The sequence below is a fragment of the Canis aureus genome, chromosome 7 (assembly GCF_053574225.1).
Source record: "Canis aureus isolate CA01 chromosome 7, VMU_Caureus_v.1.0, whole genome shotgun sequence".
Taxonomy (NCBI): Eukaryota; Metazoa; Chordata; class Mammalia; order Carnivora; family Canidae; genus Canis; species Canis aureus.
This window is the reverse complement of record NC_135617.1, coordinates 64,951,839-64,979,710: the sequence shown is the minus strand read 5'-3', so window position 1 is coordinate 64,979,710 and position 27,872 is coordinate 64,951,839. Positions and strand designations below refer to the sequence as shown.

General features: G+C 36.8%; 1 protein-coding gene and 1 pseudogene across 3 annotated transcripts in view; both read left to right on the top strand.

The window, feature by feature from the left end:
• DNAH8 (dynein axonemal heavy chain 8) overlaps window positions 1-27,872 on the top strand; it is a 363,336-nt gene that overhangs the window by 35,776 nt on the left and 299,688 nt on the right. For all 3 annotated transcript variants that reach the window (XM_077904163.1, XM_077904162.1, XM_077904164.1), the window contains exons 6-12: window positions 2,760-2,949; window positions 3,436-3,599; window positions 8,938-9,114; window positions 9,890-10,003; window positions 14,750-14,857; window positions 17,526-17,627; window positions 25,158-25,304. In XM_077904163.1, the coding sequence (XP_077760289.1) occupies window positions 2,760-2,949; window positions 3,436-3,599; window positions 8,938-9,114; window positions 9,890-10,003; window positions 14,750-14,857; window positions 17,526-17,627; window positions 25,158-25,304 (1,002 nt within the window). The remainder of the gene's footprint in view (window positions 1-2,759; window positions 2,950-3,435; window positions 3,600-8,937; window positions 9,115-9,889; window positions 10,004-14,749; window positions 14,858-17,525; window positions 17,628-25,157; window positions 25,305-27,872) is intronic.
• LOC144317884 (dnaJ homolog subfamily C member 2-like) lies at window positions 19,920-21,112 on the top strand (annotated as a pseudogene).

Sequence of the window (27,872 nt, the reverse complement as noted above, 5' to 3'; positions counted from 1 at the left end):
TTATTTCCTTCCCCAGATTAGGGATGTTCTCAGCTATGATTTGTTCAAATATACTTTGTGGTCGGGGATCCCTGGGTGGCGCAGTGGTTTAGCGCCTGCCTTTGGCCTAGGGCGCGATCCTGGAGACCTGGGATCGAATCCCACATCGGGCTCTTGGTGCATGGAGCCTGCTTCTCCCTCTGCCTATGTCTCTGCCTCTCTCTCTCTGTGTGTGACTAAAAATTAAATCTTAAAAAATATATATATATATATATATATATATATATACCTTGTGGTCCTCTCTATCTCTCTCAGCCTCTTCTGGAATCCCAGTTCAACATATATTCTTCCTTCTCAAGCTATCATTTATTTCCCAAGGCCTTTCCTTGTGGGCTCTTAATTGTTTTTATCTTTTCCTCAGTTTCCTTCCTTAGCATCAACTTGTCTTCTATGTTGCTCACTCTCTCTTCCACCTCATTAACCCTAGCAGTTAAAACATCCAGTTTGGATCACATCTCAGTTAAACTATTTTTAATTTTGGCCTGATTAGATCTCAATTCTGAAGCAATAAAGTGTCTAGAGTCCTTTACACTTTTTTCCAGAGCCACCAGTAACTTTCCAATTGTACTTCTGAATTAAATTTCTGACATCAAACTTAAATCCCCTTTCTGTAGCTCTGTGGCAGAGAGTTTTGCTTCTGATTCTTTCTTTTGTGGTGAATGCCTCCTTCTAGTCATTTTATCCAATGCAGAGTGGCTGTATAAATGAGCGGAGTCAAAAATATCAATCACAACCTAAGTAAAATACACCCTAGATGATTCTGAAGAGGTCAGAGACCACAAAATAAAAGAAAAAGGAGAACAGAACAAAATAAACCAAAAGGACTACTAAAGTGAGAAACAAAATTTAAAACATAGTAGTAAAAGGAAAAAACCAAAAACCAAAAATAAGGGAGTGAAAAAAAAGAAATAAAAGGGTGGGGGGATGGTGGTGGTGGGGAGAGAATGTAATCTCCCTGAGGGGACCTAGAGCATGATCCCCTTGGTTCTGAGTGTATTTTGTTCTATATATTAGAAGATGCTCAATCCCAAATTTATATAAACCAGGAATATTTATATAAAGACTCAACATCAACCATAATAACATAAACAAGATATGTTTATATCTTGTATATCTACCAAAATTAAATTGAATGCATTGAAGGGAATCCAGAAGTGAAAAATATATCTAAGACATGTAATTGTAGAAATATGAAAATCAAAAAGGAAAAAGTTAAAAATGAAGAGTGGTAAAATATTGTAGTTAAGGTGGGAAAAGAATAAAAATATTGGAAATTTTTAACCTGATATGAAAACGAGTTGTAATAATAATAATAATAAAAGGATCCTCTAGTTCTATATACTATTTTCCCTCAGTCCTGGAGCTTTCCAGCCCTGGTTCATCAGTAAACTTGCTCTTCCCCTGTTCTTCCATCTGTTCTTCTGGGGGAGGGGCCTGCTGTGCTGATTCTCAAGTGTGTGTGCCTGGGCAAAGGTGCCTTACCCCTTGTCAGGTGTTGGCTCAGTATGAGCTGTTTATCCTATGAGACCTTTGTTTCCTAGAGGGCCCGCCTCTCCCAGGTGCAATGTGAAAAGAAGAGGGAAAAAAAAAAAAAAAAAAAAACGGCAGTGGCCAGGTTTCCAGCTCTGGATTCGAGCTCCCCACAAGTAACTAACCACAGTCTCTCAGTCTGCACTGGCTCAGATGCTCCTGGGGGCAGGTGCAGGTGCACTGATCTTCACAGTTGCCAGATGCCCAGCGGCAGGAGAGTTCTTACTTTCCTATGCCCTCTCTGCTTCTGCCTGTCCCAGGAGGAACAGAGGATAGCCGGATTTGTCCCCTTTGGCGCCCTGGGATCCAGGCCCCAGTGCTGCTGCTGGACCCACACTCCTGGGGACCATCTTTCCCGAAGGGAACAGAGGACAGCCCGCCTCCATCTGTTGCTGGGCTCTAGGGTAAAGGGAGCTCTGGGGCTAGCCTGCGTAACTGTCAGACATCTCCCAAATGCCCTGGAAGGCTGCGCACATCAGCCCTTTACCGAGATGGACTGTGGTGCAGTGAGCTTTGTCCCAGGTGCTCCTAGTCTTATAATGTCTCCAGGGATCTTGATGCTTCACTGCCCCTCCTGTGATTCACCTGGCTAGTCGCAGGTTCCCCTCCCCCACTTTATTTCTTTCTTATTTTTTTCACCTTCCTACCTTGTTAGAAGTGAAAATTTTTCTCTCTGTAGCATTCCAGCTCTTCTCTCTTTACCTCTCAGGTCGAATTCGTAGGTGTTCAGGATGTTTTGAAAGATAATCTAGGTAAGTTTGTGGGGCCAGATGAGTTGAGGACCCTACTCTACCACCATCTTGCCAGTCTCTCCACCCTTTCCCTATCCTGATGGAGTCTTTCTCCTCTCATTTCCATGGATAGAGCAACTCTCCACTAAGAACTTTATGCAGAAAGCTCTGCTTCATTTCCTTCATGTTGTAGAGGCTCAAGGCCATGCCTCCTTCCCTAGGTAGGAACTGAAGCACGGAGGAAAGTGTCATCTTGACCAACATACATGTGAGTGGTTAGAATGGGGGCAGAATATAAATTTGCTGATTTTAATACTGTAATTTTCATGATCACTTAAGTTTTCCATAATAGTATACAAAAGCATTGTCTACACTCATTGTAATGTGAAATAAGTTATGATTTCCAGTTTTTAAATGGGGTTAGCATATAAAAATCACTTTTGAAAACCTCCCTTTCAGGAAGTGTTATTTACTGTACTGGACGCATCAACAGGAATCCTAAGTGGGATTAGGAATATGCTATCAAGTATATTTCTGCCAGCTATTCTTGCAACAAATAATTGGGGTGCTCTAAACCACTCCAAGCAAGGAGAATCTGAAAAACAAATTTTCACCGAAACCATCAATAGATACCTTTCATTTTTAGATGGTAAGTATAAAATTTAAAATTAGTAAATTACTTAAAATGAGCAAATTAACTATAAGATATGTTATTAAAGATAAACATTAGAGGAAAAACATTCCATCTTGAAAGAAAGTGTTAATCAAAGTAATTTATGAGACTTAGAGGTAAGAGATCAAGTCATTAGAATCTCTCGTTTCCAGGGATTTTTGCCAGGAGTACGATACAGTTTTTTCCTTCCATTGTAGTGGGAAGATTCTATTCCTATATTATTAATGAAAAATTTCACCATATTTCACAGTATTACCTTATTATTAGCTCTTTTAAAAATACATATTTTTATTACTTTATATTATTAAAATACATAATATTAAAAATTATGAAATCACAATCTAATGATCAATTTGTACTATATTGCTATAAAGTATTAGATCTCTGACTTTTGAGTAATTATTGCCTGAAATCACACATTGACATTAAACACCTCTTCTCAATATTGTTTTTCTCCTTTAGGTGCTAGAGTAAGTATTGAGGGAACAGTTAAGTTAAAGAAGGTAGACAATATTGATTTTTCCAAGCTGCATACTTTTGAAGAAGTGACAGCTGCAGCAAGCAATTCAGAAACTGTTCGCCAGCTAGAGGAAGTGCTGATGACATGGTACAAACAGATCGAACAGGTGAGCTAACTCAAGTAATTACATCAGATAGGAGTCATGGTTTTCATCTGTGTCCTAGCCATTGCATTTTGTCCCTAAAGGGAAGAGGACTCTTCCATATTCTGTTATGAAACCTATCCTATTCTTGACTCTAGAGCAAAATCATTGTTATCTATGGGCCACTGAAAGTCAATTTTAAATATTTCTCACTTTTAAGGAGGGAACCACAAAAACATGGATTGAAAATGGAAAAAATGGAATGAAGAATTGGGAATAGCCAGCACTCATCTCCAATATTTCAAATATTGTTTATACTCTTCATAAGAGAAAGGAAGAGGATACAATGAAGTGACAGTGCTAGATGCTAATAAGTAGTTCTTTTTGATCAGTGGAATTGTCTGTGTTGACAAAGAGGTTCAAACTAGGCTTATTCATGTTGGTACTACAACTCTGTGGTCAAATAAATTTTCTCTGGCAGTAGGAAAAGCAGCAATAGGAATGAGACATATGTCAATTTTCTGAAAGCTGCCAACCTACACTACACATAATGCCCCAAATCAGGTACAATGTAATTGCTATAAACTGAAAGAGGACACTAGAACCAACTCAAAGATCTCTAGTTCATGAGCATAGGACAGTGGAACTAGAGAAGAAAATCTTCAGTGAAAACTAAGGTAAAAAAATCTTGACCAAGCAAGAGTTAGAGCATTTTCAATTTTACCTCTCTTAGAACGATGTTAGAAGGAAGGAGGTGCAGTTGGAATGGAAAAATTGGAGGACTTTGGAAACACCACTGGGCCCTGGAGTGGTGGCCACAGAATTTGTTCCAGGTGTCACTAGGAAATTGAATTGGGCAATTGAGCACTACAGGACTTCTATACTCACCTACTGTGTCACTGGAGGAAGCAGGAATTGTAACCCACTGTGGAAATAAGGCTGTGTCCTACACAACGACTGAGGAGATCCAATTATTATGATCAATCAATACAGATATTATTACATAAAAATGAGCAAACAAAAGAAAATAGTTTGAGATTTAGGGAGATTTAACAACTTGAAATAAGAAAATCAATTTGGACTATTGCCGCAGGTGGTTTTAATTAAGCAGAATCAATGCAGGAAGTGGAAAAGATCTTTAAAAAATTTGAACTGCGACATCTAAAATTAACCTTGACCCCCCCAAAATGAAATAAATAAAAAAAGAAACCTAAACCTTGACTTCTTGTCATACACAAAAGTTAATCAAGATAGATTGCAGACATAAATATGAAAGCTGAAACAAAAAATAGATACATGTAACAACATGGATGATTCTTTTTTTTTTAACATGAGTGAATCTTAAAGATGCTTTGAGTGAACAAATCCAATCTTAATTAAGTAAGGTGAAAAATAAAACAACCTACAAATGAACCAGAACACAACATATGACTGACTATATTAATATGTTCTTAAGATACAAAACCCAGAAGTCATGAAAGAAAAAACTGGCATATTTGACTATTTAAAAAAATTAATAACTTCCATATGGCAAAAATTACAAGCAAAACTAAAAAGTGAATGACCTTCTGGGAGAAAATATTAGCATATGTAACAAAGAGTATCTATAATATATAAAGAACTTCTATAAATCATTAAGAATGGGCAATATAGAGAAAAAGAGGTTAAGGATAAGAGCAATGTCATTGAAGGGAAATATATGGAGATATCTGACCTAGGAAAAAATGGGGGGTACTTGAGAGTGTCATGATATCTTCCAATTTTTATTTGATGAAGTCTCATGTGAAATTAAACTTGCACTGTATGGCCCTAAGTGGCAGAAGTAAGACTAGAGTGTGATGGCTATAAGAAGAGTTTTAATTTTGAAATCAGAATAACTTTCTCACAGAATCCCTCCCCATAAAAAATGAAATGTGCTGCATTCCTGAAAGTATTCACTTTGAGGCTAATTACTATCTGTGAATAATGTTGTAATCGGAATTAAACATCAAAAGGGTTGTTTGATTTTGTTAATTTTTAAGGTCCATTTTCATTCTTTAATTCAGTTATTCAAGCTAAATAGACTTTCAGCCATGAAACTATGTCTAGTATCCTTTATTTAAGGAGATGGGGAAGATTGTGGTAAGATTAGGAAAGAGTTCCATATACTATGGTTAAAATTGAAGCAAGTAATTGTTTCATGTATTAAAGGAAGAACCTTCATAGATCTGAAAAATCAACTATGTATTTTACTTTGTATTCTTAAAACATTCCATCACAATTTATATTATGTGAAGTTATGGGTCACCTGGGTGGCTCAGAGGGTTAAGGATCAAACTCTTGATCTAAGCTTAGGTCTTGATCTCAGGGCTGTGAGTTCCAGCCCTACGTTGGGCTACATGGTGGGCATGGAGTCTACTTAAAAATAAATAAGTAAATAATGTAAAGTTATAAAAATAAAAAGTACAGAAAATAATATAACAGTGACTCCTGAAACAATGACTCCTCTGAGACTAAACAGATACTGTTTGCCACATTTGCTTCAGATCTGTTTTATTCTCACAAAAGCCTCCAACCCATCCCTTTTCCCTCCCTCTATATTACTCACCGTCTTGATGTTATTATCTCCTCTCATTCCTCTGAAAGATTATGCTAAATGAGAAAAAAATTAACTGCAAAATTATATCTAATGGTGTTATATCATTTATGTAAAGATTTTATTTTTCTTAAGATATTATTTATTTATTTATTTATTTGAGAGAGAGTATGAGCAGGGGGAGAAGCAGAGAAGTAGACCCCCTGCTAAACAAGGAATCCAATCCTGGGACTCTTGGATCATGACCTGAGTTGAAGGCAGACGCTTAACCAGAGACACCCAGGTCCCCCTACGTAAAGATTTTAGTCACAAATATATATTCTATGTTTATATGTAATGTATAGATATAGTTTATTTTTATATATAATTTAAAGCTTATGAATATGCAAATGCAATAAAATCATTCACGTAACTACTGTCTAATATTCCTATATAAAGAAATCAGTTTTCTATATGAATTTTTACACCTTAAAGACACATTTATATCATGTCTAATATCCTCTGTTTAAGGAGGTAAAGAGGTTTATTCATCCATTACCTCAGAAATCCATTCCCATTTCTTTCTTTTTGCTATTACAAACAATAATAATACACATTCAATGAATACCTTTATCCAGATCTCCTTTGCACATATTCTGGAATTTGTCAGTGGAATTGCTGAGAGCAGTATAGCTAGATCTTTATTCAGTATTACAAAGCCTCCCAAGCAGTGGTATATTAACTTATTGTATTTTTACAGAAGTGCATAAGAGTTCCCATTTCTTCAAATCTTTTGTTACACTTGGGATTGTTAGATTTTTAATCTTTGTCAGAATGTTGGGTGAAATATCTTATTTTCATTCCTCTGATTTCTTTGAGTTCAGTGGCTTAGGTTTCCTCTTTGTTGAGTTGTTTGTTCACATTCTTTACCTAGTTTTAGTTCAGATTGCTCAATGATATCTTACTGAAGTTTTGGAGTTTAAGTAATATTTTCCAGATGTTAATCCTTTGTTGGTCCTCATTGTGTCCTATTTTCAACTTGGTATGGTGTCTTTAGTCATGTAAAAGTTTTAAATTTTAATGTAAATTTATTAGTTATAATTTTTAAAAAGATTTTGTTTATTCATGAGAGACAGACAGAGAGAGGCAGAGACATAGGCAGAGGGAGAGAAGCAGGCTCCCTCTGGGGAGCCTGATGTGGGACTTGATCCTGGACTCCAGGACGCTCAACCACTGAGCCACCCAGGCCTCCCTATTAGTTATAATTAAATCTAGCTTCAACTTAGCTACCCTCCAGTGGCTAGAAACTTTGTGCTTTATGGATTTCATTTAAGAAAGTCTTGTTCAGTATTATGAAGATATTCTCTTAAGATACTAATTTATTCTAAATAGTGAAATATACAGAAATGAATACAATAAAGTGAACAAATTACTGTAAAATGAACACTCCTGTATTTTTTTGTACAAGTTAAGAAGCAGCATTTCCAGCACCTTACAGTCCCCATGCAGCCCTCTTCCCAATTTTAAGTCCCTTTTCTTCCCCCTAGTAGTAGCCATTTCCTTGACAGTTATATTTAGTTGCATGCTTTTGCTTTATAGTTTTACCCTCATTTACTATATATCTTTTTAAAGCTTTGCCATTTTGTTTTTAACATTTAGGTTTTTAATCCATCTGGAATTATTTGTGTGTGTGTGTGTGTGTGTGTGTGTGTGTGTGCAGGGTATGAATCTGATTTTGTCTTTTTACATAGAGTTAGGCAATTGTACCCCCAAACAGCCCATTGTTTCCTAACACATTTTTAGTATCACTTCTGTTATATATCAGATTTCTAAATCCTACTTTCTATCCCACTGGTATACTTATTTGGGCTTTGCACTCATGTAATACTGCTTTCATTTCTGTAGTTTTTTATTAAATATTTGGCATGGCAAGTCCCTTTCTATATTTTTCTTCAAAATCGCATTGATTGTTTCTTGTTAATTGGTCTTCCAAATTAATTTTAAGACTAGTTTGTCCACTTTCATGAAAAACTGTATTGAGATTTTGATTAGTTTTCCTTAAGTGTATACATTAATTTAGAGAAAATTGTCATCTTTATATGGTTTTTTTTACATCCATGAACATAGTATATCTCTCCATTTATTTAGATCTTCTTTTGTATGCTGAAAGTAAGTTTTCTAGTTTTATTCACAAAGATATTGCACATCCTTTCCTAATCTCCAGATATCTTATCATTGTTGTTACATGTTACAGCAAATCCCTTTTTTTTTTTAGAAGTTACAGTTTCAGATTGCTAGATGGCTTGTAAAGAAATAGTACTGATATTTATGTATACATCCAGTAACCTTACTGAATTATTCACTTTTACTAATTGTAGAAGTTTATCTTTAGATATTCTTGAATTTTAAAAATGTGACAAATCATATCATTTTTGATTAAGCTATTTTTGTTTTTTTACTTCCAATTCTTATGCCTTTTGTTTATTTATCTTGTTAGGAGACTTCCATTACCAGATTGAATAGAAGTTGGTGGTGTTAGTAGCAAACTTGTCTTGTCCTTGGTTTTAAAGTGATATTTTCTAAAATTAAATCTTGAAGTATGAATTTTCTGTAGATATTTGGTAGATACTACTTATCATGTTGAAGAAGGTCCCTTTGTTTTTACTTTGCTAAGAGATTTTAATATTATTCAGTGTTGAAAGTTATCTATATTTTATTTATAAGCTTCCTTTGAAAAGATGCAAATAATAAGGTTTTACCAAAGAAGAAAGTAACATTTCTATATTCTGTGAATTCTTTTGATTGCAGGTACTTATTGAGAGTAAGCAGATGAGAAAAAAAGCTGATGACTCAGGTCCACTCACTGAATTGGAGCACTGGAAACGCATGTCAGCCAAATTCAATTACATCATCGAACAGATTAAAGGGCCAACTTGTAAGGCTGTCATAAATGTACTTAATGTTGCACACTCCAAACTGTTGAAGGTAAAGGCATTTTTTTAAATTGTTATGTTTCCAAACAACAAACTGAAAAATTACCCTTTTTGAGCTGCTTCTTCACATCCTATATTGGAACCATGCACTTAGAAGTGTTAAACTTTGAATAAGGCTTTCTTATTTTCCACAACTATTTCTCACAGAAGAAAAGGAAATATAGAAATAAAAATTTATTTCTCAATATTTTCACTCCAATTTTGATAATAGTACTATTAGGTGATTGTCATTTATTTTTAATTTGTTTTTGAAACTGTGAATCAATAAAGGATCATGGAGGTAAAGAACTATATACAAAATCAAAAGGAAAAAATATTCTCTTAGGATACATCTCCTGCCCATTATTCCAAGTTTGGTTTGATTCTTTCCAGGTCCTTTCCTTTTGCTGTATTCTTCTTAAAAAAAAAAAACAAAACAAACTGTATGTAGCTATATCCTTCTATCTCTCTCTCTATATTCTATTGTCAAAGTCCCAAAATAATGTAATGTCACAAATAAGTAACCTAGAAAAGTCAGTCCAGATAGAAGCAAGTCCATTTTAAGCCTACAGACAGGATGTTAATTACCAACAGAATGAGTCTTCAGCTTTAGCAAATCATTAAAAATATTTATAATAACCTTAAGTCTTAAATAATATAAGAAAAAGCTATATCATTCACATTTTAATATCAACTACTTGAGGGAAGATAGCTTGAATTTCTTGATTAAAATGAAATGCAGTGATATATTTGGATGTTTTATGATATTCTTACATATTTTTTCTTAGAATTGGCATGATTTGGATGCAAGAATAACAGATACAGCAAATGAATCAAAAGATAATGTCAGATATTTGTACACTCTAGAAAAAGTATGTCAACCTCTCTACAACTATGACCTAGTAAGTATGCTTTTTAAAGTGTAGTTTGGAAAAAAACTCATTTAAAAATAACTGTGTAATATATATGTATTGGGAAATGTATACTGCAGACAAGTTGCTTAAAAGATATACTTTCCTGTTATATAGCTATCATGAATCATAAACTCATTTAAACCTACATTTAAATATTTGATATTATTATAAGTATGATCTCATTGGTGAATTAAACTAATTAATTAATGCATTGATGCATAATAAATTACTCCAGAACTGATTGAAATTAGCTTTTACTACATCACAGTTCCTGTAGATCAAGAATCCAGGCATAGCATAGCTTGAGTGCCTCTGCTTCATGGTCTCTCATGAAGTTGCAGACCAAACTATTAGCTAGGAATGTGGTTTCATTGCATGTGGAGGCTGAGAGCTGGAGGGTCCACCTCTGAGCTCACTCACATGGTTGTTGGAAGGCCCAAGTTGTGCACCACATGAGCCTTTCAATAGGGTAACTTGCTTCCCCTAGGGTGAATGATCCTGGAGTGAACAAGAGAGAGTGCCCAACCAGCACTACCCTGATAACAAAGCACTACAAGAAAAGAAAGTTACATATTACTATTCTTGATGAATGTAGATGCAAAAATTTTCAACAAATATAAGCAAACCAAATTCAACAGCACATTAAAAGGATCATACACCTGACCAAATGGGAATTATTCCTGGGATGCAAAGATGATTCAACATATGCAAATAATACATGTGATATACAGAATAGAATAAAAGAAAAAATTGTGTGATCATTTCAATAGACATAGAAGCATTTGATAAAATATAACATGCTTTCATGACAAAAACTCTCAAACCTGAGTACTGAAGGAATGTCCTTCAACCTAATAAAAGCACATATGGGGATCCCTGGGTGGCGCAGCGGTTTGGCGCCTGCCTTTGGCCCAGGGCGTGATCCTGGAGACCCCGGATCGAATCCCACGTCAGGCTCCCGGTGCATGGATCCTGCTTCTTCCTCTGCCTATGTCTCTGCCTCTCTCTCTGTGTGTGTGTGACTATCATAAACAAAAAAAAAAAAAAAAAAAAAAAAGCACATATGACAAGACCACAGCTATCATACTCAACAGTAAAAACTGAAAGCTTTTTCTATAAGATCAGGAGCAAGACAAGAGTGCCCAGTCTCGCCAATTTTATTCAACATAGTACTGGAGGTCATAGCTAGAGCAGTCAGATAATAAAAAGAAATAAAAGGCATTCAAATTGGAAAGGAAGAAGTGAAATAGTTTCTGTTTGTAGGGATGTGATACTGTATATGGAAAATCCTGAAGAATCCACCAAAAACTATTAGAACTAATAAATTCAGTTAAGTTGCAGGATACAGAATTACATACAGAAATTAGTTGCATTTCTATACATTAACCACAAAACATCGGAAAAGAATTAAGGAAAATAATCTCATTTAAAATATCATCAATAAAATACTCAGTAATAAATTTATTCAAGGAAATGAAAGATCTGTACCCTGAAAGCAATAAGACTTTGATGAATGAAAATGAAGACAAAAATAAATGGAAAAATGTCCATGTTCATGAATTGGAAGAATGAATATTGTTAAAATCTCCATACTACCCAAATCCATCTATAAATTCAATGCAATCCCTATCAAAATTCCAATGGCGAGCGGCCCAGATGACTCAGTGGTTTAGCGCTGCCTTCAGCCCAGGGCGTGATCCTGGAGACCCAGAATCGAATCCCACGTCGGGCTCCCAGTGCATGTAGCCTGCTTCTCCCTCTGCCTGTGTCTCTGCCTCTCTCTCTCTCTGTGTGTTTCTCATGAATAAATAAATAACAAAACAGAACAAAACCAAAGTTCCAATGGCATTTTTTTTTTCAGTAATGGAAAAAAAAATCCTAAAATGTGTATGGAACCACAAAAGACCCCCACTAGAAAACAATCCTAAGAAAGTAGAACAAAGTTAGAGACATTGCACTTCCTGATTTCAAGCTATACTGCAAAGCTATAGTAACCAAAACAGTATGGTACTGGCATAAAAATATACAAATAGATCAATTGGACAGATACAAGAGCCTAGAAATAAATCCTTGCATATATGATTAAAAAAAATTGACATGGGAGTCAAGAATACTCATACATGTCATATATATAATAATAATTCATATATGTATATAAAATGTAATATTATTCAGCTGTAAGGACTCCTGCCATTTGTGGCATGTATGGACCTTGATGACATTATGTGAAGTAAGTAAGACAGACACTGTATGATCTCACATGTGGAATCTAAAAAAGTCAAACTCGGGGAAACAGAGAGTAGAATTTTAGGGTTGGGAATGGAGAAATGGGAAAATGTTGGTCAATGGGTACAGAATTCCAGTTGTAAATCAATAAGTTTTGGGAATCTAATGTATATCATGGTACCTTTTATCCTTTCTTTAGGTAGAGAGAGGAAGTCAAGGAAACCAGCATTTGTTGAGAAGTTAGGGCAGAGTTTCCCAATTTTGACTGGGTGTTGCCTCTTTTGTGAATCGTATGTATGCAGGAGAGTTGTTACCTGGACAGTTGTGGGGTTTTAAAAAATACTGTATTTATTTACTCATGAGAGACAAAGAGAGAGGCAGAGACAGAGGCAGAGGCAGAAGCAGGCTCCATGCAGGGAGCCCGGTGTGGGACTCGATCCTGGTACTCCAGGATCACGCCCTGGCCCTAAGGCAGGCGCTAAACCAATGAGCCACTCAGGGATCCCGACAGTTGTGTTTTTAAAGGTGTCCACAGTCTTAAAAACCTCTGGTCTTTTATTGAAGGCATTGTACCACATATTTTCCATGAGTTTTCATTCTGTTCACACAACAATCCTCATTTTAAAGACTAGGAAACTGAATTTGTGCTTTCTAGAGCTATAACTCATGAGAATGAATTTGTGTCTAGCATTCTTCGGCATTATGTGTCATTATTTGTTCCTACTTCTCTATGCTGCTCCTTCAAGGTATTCTCTAAGTTAAAATTCTTTCAAAAATAATTTATATTAGTGTCTGATACACATATTCAGCATTCTTCATTCTAATTTTTGAAGATAGTCAAAGCCTTCACATCCACACTGCCATTGGCTACATGGTTTGGTTGACCAAACTTTTGAGGGCAGGGTAAATGCTGGTTTCATCCTAGAGGCAGGGAAAGAGGAAGAGTCTATGTTCCATATCACTCAGATTTAGATAAGAGGGATGTGTTTAGGGGTGGTTCATTCCCATCCCAAGAGGACATCAGTAGCCAAGGAGTTTAATGTGAGTGAGGATGGAAAGAAGTGGGGTTGAGAGTCTTGGGCAGGCACAGTTCTTAGGACCATTCAGGAATCCATCCTCCATGAAAGAGAATAAGTCTTTTAATGATTCCATAAAGAGATGATGGATTTTACTTACAACTTATTTACACCCCTAGTACTAGAACTAGACTTCTGTTGGGGACCTTTTAAAAAAAAATCTATTTTCCATAAGAACATGTTCTTTTTAGATGTTTATATATATAGGACCACGAGTAAAGCAAACCAGATTGTGTGGTGATAGAGAAATATGGCTACTGTTTAGCTCTCTCAGTAGCTCAATGACTTGATTCCCCAGCTTTACAGCATGTGCAATTGAAATTTGTGTCTAAGAAAAATCAGAATTTTCACATGTCACATACATTTGCGGTTACTCACAAGAGCTGACAATGCAAATCTTAAATACACACGTAACCAAAGCCTACTCTAGGACTACCTGCAAGTAGATTACAATATGAAAAATAATAGATGAGGCTCATATACCAAAATGTTAACATTTGTAAAGCATAATGATGGGTATAAATGATCATTATATTATTCTCTGTATTTTTCTATTTATTTAAAACTTTTCATTATAAAAGATAAATTCGGAAATAAGATAAAATGTTTTTTATTGTTATCAAGACCTCTAGATATTTAGATGTACTAATTTCAGCTTCTTCATTGGAGAGACTTATTTAAGTTTATATAATTTTCAAATCTTTTAATTCTGGTGTTCTTTTAATCCTAGTAATTTAAAAATGTTATTCAATTGCTCTAGCCATGGATATATCTTTATTATTATTATTATCAATTATTATTATTATTTTGTTGTTATTGAGCTTTTTACATTCTCTGATGTGGGAATGGTTTCCACTTGTTGCATGTGCATCTGTTCCACTCTGCTATGACTCCTCCATAAGCTTCCTTATACTTGAATTTCTTCCAATATCCTCTGAAACTAGTGACATTCAGTAAGCTTGTTGAAAGGTAAATTGAATTGATTAGTGGAAATGAGTTCTAGTCAGATCTCTGTTTTTAACCACCTTTCTCATGATAAGCAAGTCACTTTACCCCTCAAGATAGCAGGTTTCTTCATCTTTAAAAAGATAATCTTGAACTATTAATCCTTAAAATCACTTTCACCTCTGAAATTTACTTTTAAATGAACTAAGTTCAGATGTACAGAAAAACTACAATGATAGTACAGAATTCTCTTCACCCAGTTTCTCCTGTTAATATCTTGCATTCCCTTGGTACATTTGTCAAAGCTGATGTCCTTTTTCTGTTCCAAGATCCAGTCTAGGATGCTACATTACATTTAGTAAAATTTGACTTTAAGATAAAAATGTTACACTTTTTTATGTGTGTTTAGAGTTTTGAATATTATAGGATATTGGTTATTAAAACTATGAATATGTGATGGAATTCACTTAATATATTTCAATTTTAGGTTTCCATGGCACATGGAATACAAAATTTGATTAATGCCATCAGAATGATTCACAGTGTGTCACGATATTATAATACCTCAGAAAGAATGACCTCATTGTTTATCAAGGTGAGTTTCCAAGAGAAGAAATCATATGTGTAACCCTGTGAAAAAGTTAACAGTACTTTCCCTCTAGGCCAGGGAAGGGAAATGGGAAGTTTGGATGCGTCTCAGAGTTCTGGATTTGAGTACTTCCAGTGGACAAGAAAAGAAAGGTATTGACTGGTCAGTTGTACTTAATTGTACTTAATTGTACTTCTTGTCAGAGGTAAGCCCTCAGACTTTTTGTTAAGTTTCCTTCCTTCCTTCCTTCCTTCCTTCCTTCCTTCCTTCCTTCCTTCCTTCCTTCCTTCCTTCCTTCCTTTTTAAAGGGAGAGAGAGGTTGGGAGGAGGGACAAAAAGACAGGGAAAGAAAGAATCCTAAGCAGGCTCCATGCTCAGCATGGGGCCCAATGTGGGTCTTACTGTCATGACTCTGAGATCATGGCTGACGCTATTCTAATTTATTCATTTCAAATGGTTTTGCTCAAGAGCTAAGAATTGTGTCCATGATCAACATGCTTCTTCAGCCTTTCCCACCAGCACTGTAATTTGTGTAAAATCTTCTGTCATGACATGTGGTTCATTACTTAAATAATTTGAAAAACCATCCAAGAGACACATGACTAAAATTTCTTTGTTATTCAGGCAGAACATAAATATAAAGAGTAACAAACACATTTCAACTCTCTTCTTTTAAAAATCAAGCAATAGATCTAATCATTGTCCATTTCTTAAAACAAGACAAGAACATTAGGATTTTTCCCCAACCCTTGTCTCTTTCTTGCTATATATGTCCCACGCTGAGATTTCTAGTTCTATATTTCTGTTAACATTTTTAAGCTGTCTTGTCTAATATTTTGCTAACATGAATCCACATGTGTTCAGACTAAAATCTAAGCATTGCTAATTTCTTTGATCACCTCTGTTTTGTGATTTCCACATCTTTCTCCATCTTGGATTCATTATTTCTTTGGCTGAAAAGTATTCTCAAGTGGTTCTTTCAGAGAGAGTCTATGTATGAATTTGTGCATGTCTGAAAATAGCTTCATTTCGCTCTGCCACTCAAATGTTAGCTTGACTGGATTCCAGGTTCAACATAATATTCTCCTGGAAACTTGAAGATATTGTTGTCTTTTATCTGGTACTGTTGATGAGAAATTTGAGGCTAATCTGATTCTTTTTCTTTTGTAGGCAACCTGTCATAATCTTTCAAGAAGTCTTCAGGATTTTTTCTTTTTCCTTGAACTTGTAAAATTTCAAAGTGATGTGGTTCTTTTTACACTTATGCTGTTCTATACTTGCTGGATTGTTGCAATCTAGACAATTTTGTCTCCATTCCTGGAAAATTTCCCTCCTTTGCCTTTGAGTATTCCTTACCTACTTGTCCAATTTGTTCTGTCCCCTTGAATCTAACTTCCATTTCTCTTAATATTTTTTGTTTTGTTTTATTTTGTTTTGTTAGTTTCTGTCCTTTGACCTTCTAGCTCACTCATTTGCTCTTCATTTATGTCTCAGTTGCTTCATTTATGTCTCAGGTCAGTTCATCAGCAGAATTTTTTATTTTGATAATAGAAATTTCAGTTTCCAAGTTCTCTGGGTTTTTTTTCATGATGTAAAATACTCTCATATCTTTTTCATGGATTAATTTAGTTAATAAAATATATTTAAAAATATTTTACATCTTTTTTTTGGTATTTCCTCTTTGTTGAGTTTAAAGCCTTTGTTACCATGTTCCTTTTCTTTTCTTTTTAAAGATTTATTTATTTAGAGAGAGAGCATGAGAGAGTGTGAATGAGAGGAGGGGCAGAGAGGAAGAGAGAGAATCTCAAGCAGAATCGTCATTGAGTACAGAGCCTGATGTGGGGCTTGATCTCAGGACTCTGAGATCATGACTTGAGCTGAAATCAAGAGTCTGTTACTTAACTGACTGAGCCACTCAAGTGTCCCACTGTGTTTATTTTCTTTACTTGCTTTGTGATTCTGAGTTGTCTGCCTATCTCTATTTAACTCCTAGTTTGCTTCCAATTCTGTTGCTTGCGATCTATCTCTTGTGTGTGTTTGGCAGGGGGTGATGGTGGTAGGGAGTGTGAAGAGCTATTTCTTTGACATGTTTTCTGGGGTGCAGTAGCTTCCTGGAGCATGGTTCACACTCATGTCTCTGTCCTGTCAATATTTGTCATTGCTGCCCACTGTACAAGCTGCTTCAAATTCGGTGTGTAGGGTCACAACCAAGGGTCATCTCTCATTGTCTCCCACCTTGAAGATTTCCCATAAATGTTCCACCTTCACAGTAACTTTCTCCAGAACTGGGTTTGGTTTTCTCTAGTCTTTTTAAAACTTTTCTCTCCTGTAGATTCAATCTTTTGTGCTTTCCATATTTTAGGAATTCTCAAAATTTCTTTACTTCAGTCTGCCCTCTCAGTCTAACCTCTTGATCATTTTTTCCTCCTCAGTATTTTGGGGGATGTGAGAGATGGTTAACTTTAAATTTAGTTTGCATGTTGAAGGATGGTGAAGAATCACAAATTTGAGTTTTCTCGGTTTCGACTAGAATGTGTATTTCTTTATTTTTTATACTGTGATTCATTCATCCCATACATTTACTATTTATCATATTTTTTATTCTTGTGGTTAAAAAATCTTAAATTTTATTTCTCTGTTTACCTATAGCTGTTTTGGCTTGTATTTACTTTAGGTAACAAATCAAATGGTTACAGCATGTAAAGCATATATTACTGATGGAGGAACTGTCCATGTATGGGATCAGGAAACACCAATCGTATTAAAGAAAATTCAGGTTTGTCTGAATATCCTTGTTTTCATAAAGTAAGACTTTTCACCATCTGACCCATTTTTGTTTACTTTGCTCATCCACAAAACATGTTAACTTTGAAAAAACATTGTACAGAGTAGCATGAGAATATAAAAGGAGCCTCATTAAAATGATTTAATACTTTATATTTATATTTGGTACTTTATATTTAGTACTCCTTTGGGGTATAATTTAATCCTCATCTTCTCCATGGCTGCCTGTATTGGACGCCTCTTGCTGTCTCATATTCCCTGGTCCCCACCTTTCACTCCAGCCCCTGTTAATTTCATTTTGTTGCCTTTTTGTGTTGGCTAGGACTGTATTTATTCGTAAATTATCAAGGTGATTGTTGGCATCTGGTGTTGATCTTCTTTTGGAAGAGAAAGTTTCTGACATTTCTAACATTTCCCTATTTTGATGCATTCATAGGTTTTAAATACATCGTTGACTAGATTGAGGAAGTTCTGTTCCTAGTTTTAATACTAGCAGAAGTTATGAATGGGCTTTGAAAAAAATTTTTTCTGCATATATTTATTGAGATGCTTATTAGAGTCTTCTCAAGCTGCTAGTGTGATGGACGACATGTTTAGGTTTTCTAAAATGAAACTTTCCAGGTCATGGTGTAATTTTAAAAAATTCTTTGTTTAAAACACTCTAACATTTGGATTGCTACAATTTTGTTTAGGAGTTTTTGCAATTGTATTCATGAGAGATAGAGAGCCTGTAAATTTCCTTTCCCATACTGCCCTTGTCAGTGTTTTCAGCCCTGAGGTCTCAGAAGGAGTGGAGGTGGAGGAGGTGAAGGTAGTATTCACCCCTTTTCTATTCTCTGGAAAAGTTTGCAGAAAATTAAAAGGATATGTTTTTTGAAAGTCTGCAGGAAATGACCACACCCAGAAGGCTACATCCAATTATTGGCTGTCCTCATGAGCTGCTCCCTGGGCTTTATGGAGCCAAGGCACAAGGCTGGGACTGGGAGGCAGAGCCAGAAAGGATGCTCAGTGCCGTCCAACTAGTATATGAAGCACTGCACTCACAGAGTTTTATCTTAGCACTGCCATCACCATGCTCTGACTCCCGGAGCCAGAGGATAAAAAAGAGTGGTGAGAGGGAACAGAGGATGAAGAATTATTAGTTACTGAGACAAGGAACCCTAAGGGACCGCATGAGAGAAAAAACTGTTTGCCCCTTTCCTTTGCTTCTTTTCCAGCTTCTAATCCTGCTAGGACCTACACCCTCACCCCACTCTACACATGCCTTATAATGCAAATAGTATATGTTCTTGTAAGGGACAAAAAGATCATGAGATCTTTGGAGTCTCTGAGCACAATAGATGATATCTAAGGAATGGCCAGGCAGAGCCATCAAGTGCCTATTCCAGAGCACTAGCACTAAACATCTCGATGCCAAGACCCCTGGCTTCAGGGAATGAGTGCCTTATGAAGGACACCTGGACCCTGTTCTTGTTCTGGCCAGTTTCCAGATGAGTAGGAGGATACCTGCACCAGACCACAATTGCCAATAAAAACTCCAGATCCCAAGCAAAGACAAGACGTGTGTCTTTCCTTTCTGAGTCTCCAGGATGATCTGCTCTCTCTACATCTTCAATAAACACTGCTTTCACCTCCTGCTGGCTTGCATTTGATTTCCAACCTGGGTGAAGCCCGGGACCCTCTTGGCTAGTCCTGTGGGAGTCCCCTCAGTCCTCAGACCTGGTCTGCCTGCATCATTAGGATAGTTTCTCAGGCTGAACATACTTGATCCCAAAGACTGGAAGAACCAGGCTTATTTTGTGGTTCTTTGACTTGACCATGTAAGACACAGAGTTACACAGAGACAGAGCAGCCGTGTTAAAACATCACTGAAAGCAGCTGGTGACTCAATAAAAGGAGATAATGGCTACTTCACAACTACTGGTATAAAGAAAGCTTATGAAAATATCTGATCCAGGGAAAATAAGAGAATCTAGTAGATAGAGCTTACTTTTCGTAAATCAATTCTTTCTCGAAATAAACCAAAGGACAATTTCTTCGGAGTGTTTTCTCCAAGGCTTGAAAGGAATCCTAGATAGTTAAATAATTAAAAGGCCCCAAAACTTGGTGATATGAATTCATCACTTGAAGACGTAGAGGCATTTTATTCCTTCTGGTATAATTTTTACTCCTGGAGAGAATTTTCATTTTTATTTATTTATTTACATTTTTAAAAAGATTTTATTCATTCATGAGAGAGACACAGAGTGGGGGGCAGAGAGAGAGAAGCAGAGACACAGGCAGAGGGAGAAGCAGGCTCCATGCAGAGAGCCCAATGTGGGACTGGATCCCAGGACTCCAGGATCACTCCCTGGGCCAAAGGCAGGTGCTAAACTGCTGAGCCACCCAAGGATGCCAGAATTTTCATTTTTAAATGAAGAAGCAAGATGTCATGGTGTCAGGATATGGATTGGAAAGCAGGACAGAGCAACAGGGCCACCAAGAAAAAAAAAAAAACTGAAATGAATGAGAACATTAATTGATAATGCATGTAGCCATGATGCAAGGATAAACAAATTCTAAAGAGAAAAAGAAAAAGCCAAGAAAGAAAAGGAGAAAGCAAGCACAAGAGGAAACAGAAGGAGCCAGAAGCTAAAGAAAAATCAAGGTAAGCTGAATCAGCAGCTGCCTGGATTGCTTAAGGAGAGAAGAGTAGAGGTCAGACAATAGGCATTATCAGCAAGGAGGGAAAAGATACCCAGAAAAAAAAATCCACTAACAGGGAAAGACAAAAAGTTCAAAACTCATAGAAGACCTGGAAGCGCTTTTCTGAGAATGAGACGGAGCAGGTTAGAAGGAGGGAAGAAGTGGAAAAACTTTCAGATAGTTCCAACTAGCAAGCTTCCATATTTAAATGAAATGCATCAGCATCTACAAAAGAAGTAGGACACTAAAGGAGGGCACTTGATGGGATGAGCCCTGGGTGTTATACTATATGTTGGCAAATTGAATTTAAGTAAAATATTTTTAAAATGCAAAAAAATAAAAATAAAAATAGTAATAAAATAGTAAATAAAATATTTCTAATACTAAAAAAAAAAGTAGGAATGGTTGCTTTGGTAAAGCAGGAGAAACAAGCAAATTGGAAAAGAGAGAGAGGAAGCTGAGGCTTATATGTGATAAGCATCTAAGAATGCAGTGAAACCAACTGCCGAAGGTGGAAATGGCTGTAAAAACTGTTGGGAAGAGAATTGATCTGCAATTACTAATTGAAGCTGTGAGCTTCCTTCCTGGAATAAATTCAAGATGGGAAGTAAGGACTGTGGACTCAGTTCTAGTGTCTGTGTGTATTGGTTTCCCCATATCAATGAGGGATTCTTGGACATTCGCTGAGTGTCCTACAGTTTAACTCAATTTTGTCATCCCATCCCACAGGTTAAATCCCACAAGAGTGGGGCTTCAGATCAAGTCCAGGTTGTCACATGTGCTTTTGACTGACTGGCTGTAGGTTGGAAGTTCCAATGACACCCCCAGACCTTGAGTTCCAGTAATTTGCTAGAGTGCTTCACAGAACACAGAGAAACATGTTATTTATGAGATACTGGTTTATTATAAAAGAATATAACTCAGGAATAGGCAGATGGAAGAGGTACATATAAGGCACGGCATGGGGATAGGGCATAGAGCTTGCATGCCCTCTCAGAGTGTACCACCCTCCCCAGATCCCCATGTGTTCACCAACCCGGAAGTTGTCCCCTCTTTTTGTGTTTTTATGGAGGTTTCATTATATTACATAGGCATGATTGATCAACTCCTTGGCTATTAGAATGATTTAACCTTTAGGCTGCTCCCCACCAAATTAGGGTGTAGGACATTCCTGGTTGTTCCCCTGGCAACCAGCCTCTACACTTAGATGCTCCCAGAAGTCACCCCATAATGTAAACCCAATTGTGGTGGAAAGGGGCTTGTTATGAATAACAAGATACCCATTTTACCTTTACGGCTCAAAAGCAATTTCAAGAACTGAGGACAAGGGCAGCCCAGTGGCTCAGCGGTTTAGTGCCGCCTTCAGCCCAGGGCATGATCTTGGAGACCAGGAATCGAGTCCCACGTCAGGCTCCCTGCATGGAGCGTGCTTCTCCCTCTGCTTGTATCTCTCATGAATACATAAATAAAATCTTAAAAAAAAATTAAAAAAAAAAAAAAGAACTGAGGACAAGAGGCCAAATCTTATAACAAAAGGTGCTCCACTGTTCTTGTAATTTGGGAAATTGCAAGGTTTTGGGGAGCTGTGAGCCAGGAGCCATGGATAAAGACCAAATATTTATGAGAAATATATTTTGGTCATCAGAATGACCAAATATATGTATTTCTTATAAATCACAATATTACAGGAAGCTTTTGCCGACCACATGAACACATATTCTTTTTATGGATTTGGCCAAAAAAAGTCTCCAAAGTCATGACCTGCATCATAAGATAGCCCTCTACAGGGAGTCATGCGTCAAGCTGACTGTACAACACCTTTGGAACAATTTGAGAGTCCGTGCACACATTTCACCTCTTGGACAACAGAAGAACAGAAGCTTTTGCAACAAGCTTTGAAAACATATCCAATAAATGCACCTGAAAAAAATAGCAGAAGTAGTGCCTCACAGGACAGAAAAAGACTACCTAAAATAATATAAGGGACTTATTGAAATGGTAAAAGCAAAGAAAGATGCTCAAGAGCATGTTCTGATTGCAAGTAGAGGCACAACATGACTTAGCAATAATCTTTGTCATGTGTACATTTAAAAAATAAAACCAAATATTGCACAAAAGAGGCCCGATAGAATTCATCTTTTAAGTCACCTGGGCTTGACATTTTCCTTGTGGAACGATTTTAAAATTGTTTACTTTTTTGACAATTAGAGTTTTAAAACTGTGGGTGAAATTTACATAACATAAAATTTACTATTTAACCATTTCCAAGCATATGGTTCAGTGGCATTACATCTCCAGTATCGTGCATCCATCGTGACTATCCATTTCCAGAACTTTTGCATCATCCTAAACTTAAACTCTGTAACCACTAAACAATAACTCCCCCAAATTCTCCTCCCCACAGGCCCTGGTAACCTTAATTCCATTTTCTGTCTCTATGAATTTCCCTATTCTGGGTACCTCATTTAAGTGGACTTGTATATCATTTGTCCTTTTGTGGCTGGCTTTTTTTCCCTTAGCATAATGTTTTCAAGTTCAGTCATGTCGTAGCATGTGTCAGAACTTCATTCCTTTTTATAGCTAAGTAAATTAATGTTCCATTGTGTGGATACACCACATTTTTTTTTAAAGATTTTACTTATTTATTTGTTGATGGTAGACATAGAGAGAGAGAGAGAGAGGCAGAGACACAGGCAGAGGGAGACTTGATCCGGGACTCTAGGATCGCGCTCTGAGCCAAAGGCAGGCGCCAAACCGCTGAGCCACCCAGGGATCCCCCGATACACCACATTTTAAAAATCCATTCGTCTATTGATAGACATCTAGATTGTTACCACCATTTATCTATTGTCAGTAATTCTGTTATGAACGTGTGTGTGCAATTATCTGTTTGAGTTGTTGCTACCAATTCTTTTGGGTATATTCCTAGAACTGGAACTGCTGGACCATATGGTAATTTTATGTTTAATTTTTTTAGGAACCACTGAACTATTTTCCACAGTGGCTGTATCATTTCACATTGCCATCAGCAATACAGGAGGGTTCCACTTGCTCTACATCCTTGCCAGTGTTTGTTATTTTCCGTTTTGTTGATAATACCCATCCTGATTAGTGAAGTAGCATCTCATTGTAGTTTTGATTTGCATTTCCCTAATGGCTAGTTTTGATTGAGCATCTTCTTATGTGCTTATTAGGCATTTGTGTATCTTCTTTGGAGAAATGTCAGTTCAAATTCTTTACCTTATTTGTCCAACATGAAGAGACTGAGTGGTGAAGAGGAAGTAATGTAAGGTAATTGTTATTAGATGGTATATTCCATGAGGGTTAGGGGTCTTATCTGTATTCCTGGCATCTCAAGGAGTTCCTAACACTTGGTAGGCACTGATAAATTATGTTGGTTGAGTGAAAAATAATCAATGACCTTGAATGGAGCAATTTGTTGTTTTGGAGATTGAAATAGAAGATGGAAGATGTGTCATAGTTAGAAGTAGGTATGAGACCGCTAATGCACGCATCTGAATTTTAATAGGAATCACCTGGGAACTTGTTAAAAATATAGCTTCCTGAGTCTCACAGAAATTCTGATTTACTGGCTGTGTAAGGCAGAAAAATGCCCCCCCGAAGGTGTCTTAATCCCTGAAACATGTGAATAAAATATTATATGGCAGGATGGGGGGAATAAGAGTGTTGATGGAATTAGGGTTGCTAATCAGCTGACTTTGGGATGGGGAGGTTATCCTGGATTATCCAAGTGTGCCCAATGCAGTTGTAAGAGGGCGATAGAAGAGTCAGAACCAGAGAAAAGGTATGGTGGTAAAAATTTGGCCACTGGTCGGTTTGGAAAAGTTTAACATTATTTTTAAAAATGGTTCATTTTTTTTTTTTTCCAGGAAATGTTAGCTTGACATGACAGAGAATTCCTACTGGATCCTACAGAACATGTCCTTTTTTATATTTCTAACAGGTCCACCAGCCTGGATGACCTGGCCAGTGGGATAGCTATAGTCAAATACTAGGGTTTCAGCAATGTACTCATCAAAGACCCGAGGATCTTCTTGTAGAGAAATGGTGGTTGGACGACAACAAATTAGTATTGCAGAATCTTACTGTTTTACATACCTGTGTGTAAAGAACGCTGAAGAAAAGACACATACAGATAGATGAGTGATAATAAATAGAATTGAGAGATAATTTCTGACCTCCCAGGAGTTCTTATTAGCCATAGAAATGTTCAGTGTATGGCATACTCTCGTAACGATAGAAGATAAGGGAAGTACTGATAATGAAGAAGATGAAAATATGATATCAATTAAGAGAAACTATATTCACATTCCCAGGCTTTTCAATATTAGGCAGAGAACTTTTTTTTTTTAATTTATTTTTTATTGGTGTTCAATTTACTAACATACAGAATAACACCCAGTGCCCGTCACCCATTCACTCCCACCCCCCGCCCTCCTCCCCTTCTACCACCCCTAGTTCGTTTCCCAGAATTAGCAGTCTTTACGTTCTGTCTCCCTTTCTGATATTTCCCACACATTTCTTCTCCCTTCCCTTATATTCCCTTTCACTATTATTTATATTCCCCAAATGAATGAGAACATATAATGTTTGTCCTTCTCTGATTGACTCAATTCACTCAGCATAATACCCTCCAGTTCCATCCACGTTGAAGCAAATGGTGGGTATTTGTCATTTCTAACTTTTAATGTTAACAGCAACAGCTCCTGTTGAGCGGCTGGTGTGATCAATACTGTGCGAGGACAGATTCTTCTATTATGGACTCCTGAACAAACTCTCATCACCTGTTTTCTCCTTCCTTTTAATTTTCTCATAGGATTGCATTTTTCTATTCAAGGAATATCAGACATCTTTTCATAAAAAGAGGAAACAGATTTTAGAATCCTCAGGGGAAAAATCTTTTGAGGTTTCAGAAATGAATATATTTGGAAAATTTGAAGCTTTCTGCAAAAGACTAGAGAAGGTAACCATTATGCAGTCACTGTACCCACACTCCCCCCTTACTCCCTGGTTATTTTGTACTTTATGTGGTACCATTAAGAGTTACTGACCTGGGTCTCTTGTCTCACTATTGATGTGAATCATCTCCTATTACTTACAGATCACTACATTTCGGTGTAACTTATTTTTCAGTCCTGATTCAGTCAGCTATTGCTGACCTTCCCCTCTCTCAAGACCTCAATTCTACCTCTACCTATGGAACTTGACTGTAGAAGCTTCTGTGTCTAACGATTATATTAGGCTGAGGAAAAGTATGTGGTGAAATGCCCACAGTACCTGGCAGTACCCAGGAGTAGTGTAATATCTGGATGTATAGACCCCTTCTCTTTCTAGGTCAGTGAAAATGGTATTTACTTGCACACTGTGTAGGGGATGCCTTTGCTGGGCAGGAGCCAGTCAGACACTAGTTGGCAAGGAGTGATTTTTTTTCAGGGGGTATCAGAAAGGCCAGCCCAGAGGCTTCTTGGAGTCAGCTTTTGAAAGTGTATAAGGATAGCACATAGGTACCACCCCTCCGATTCCCCCACCAGTTTGCCAACTCCCTACGTCCTGGTAATATTTAGGATTCTGTTCATCATTTGTTGGAAATTGTTGAGGGCATCAACACAGGTTGAAAGGCATCTCCTAGACATGTCTGAAAGGTTTTTATTTGTAACCTCCTGATCCAGCCAGGTTAGGAAAGTATGGGCAATGAAGAGAGCCAAGTTATCAAGTGGGGTCCTTCATACATACCTGTGTGGGACTGTTTTATGTTTGTTTCTTTGGCAGCTTTATTGAGATATAATTTACATACCTTTTAATTCACCAATTTAAAGTGTACAAGTCAGTGTTTTCTAATATAGTCATGGATATTGTACAACCATTATCATAGTCTAATTTTAGAACATTTTCATTCCCACAAAAAGAAAGCCTAACCATTAGCTGTCACACTCTCTTCTCCCCTCTACTCACCCCTAAATAGCCACTAATATACTTTCTGTTTCTATAGATTTGCCTATTCTGGACATTTCATATAAATGGAATCATATAATATGTGGTCTTTTGAACTGGCTTCTTTCCCAATGTTATCAAGGTTCATCCATGTTGTGGCATTACTTTTTATTTCTGAATCATATAACTTTATGTGGATGTCACATTTTATTTATCCACTCATTAATTGATGGACGTTTGGGTTGTTTCCACTTTTTGGCTAGTATGAATAATGCTCCTGTGAACATGTGTGTACATGTTTTTGTGTGGACATATGTTGTCTTTTATCTTGAGTATATACATAGGATTGGAATTTCTGGGCCATATGGTAACTTTTTGAGGAACTACCAAACTATTTTTCAAAATAGCTCTATCATTTTACATTTTTCTTTTTTCTTTCTTCTTCTTTTTTTTTTAGAAAATTGGCAATGACGACTTATTTATTTATTCATAGAGACACACAGAGAGAGGCAGAGACACAGGCAGAGGGAGAAGCAGATGGAGGGAGAAGCAGGCTCCATGCAGAGAACCTGGATCCTGGGATTCCAGGATCACACCCTGGGCTTGCAGGTGGCGCTAAACCTCTGAGCCACCAGGGCTGCCCTCATTTTACATTTTCACCAGGAATGTATGAGCGTTTTGATTTCTCTACATCCTTGTCAACACTTATTATTGTCTACCTTTTTGAACTTAGACTAGAGAGAGTGAGTAATATCTATCTCACTATGGTTTTGATTTGCATTTTGCTGATGACTAATGATGTGGAACATTTTTTAATTTGCTTATAGTCTCTTTGTAATTCTTCTTTGGAGAAATTTATATTCACATTCTTTGCACATTTTTTATTTGGTTATTTGTGTTTTTATTGCTGAGGTTTTTTATATATTCTGGGTAGGAGTCCCTTATCAGATATTATATTTTCATCCATTCTGTGAGTTACCTTTTTGCTTTCTTGATGGTGTCCTTTGAAGCACAATAGTTCTTAATTTTGATAAAGTCCAATTTATGAATTTTTTTTGCTGTTTGTACTTTTGATACCCTATGTAGGAAACTGTTTCATGGAGCTGTTTTGTGAACAATAGAGATTTCTTGGGGAAAAATGTCCAATTAGGAGGATATCAGCATGAAGGCCCCATTGGTCAGATGTGTTCCATAAAGATGGTTGATGTTTCTTAATGCACTGAATTGTAAACCTTGGGGTATATCCTGGTTATTCTAAAATTTTCCAGGAGCTAGGACCCTTATCAACTTGAGTGTAGTTTTACTCTTGGTAGAGTTTCAGGGTTGGACCTTAATGGTGAGCCCATAGCAGTAAAGATCTTTGGTGGCAGGTTTAATCCTGGGCATTTTAGGCACCTATCCATGAAGTAGCAGCCCAAATATTCCTGATGCTGGAGGGAGTGGGTAGTAATGGCCTGTTTCACTAGCTACTTACCATATTGTACCTCTAGAGAAGCCCTGCCTCTAATCTTAAGGACACAATTTCATACCACAAGGACTCAGCAACCAGAGGTAATGCAGCACTTCCCAGAGACCTCACCTAAAGTGCGTTCTGATTGCT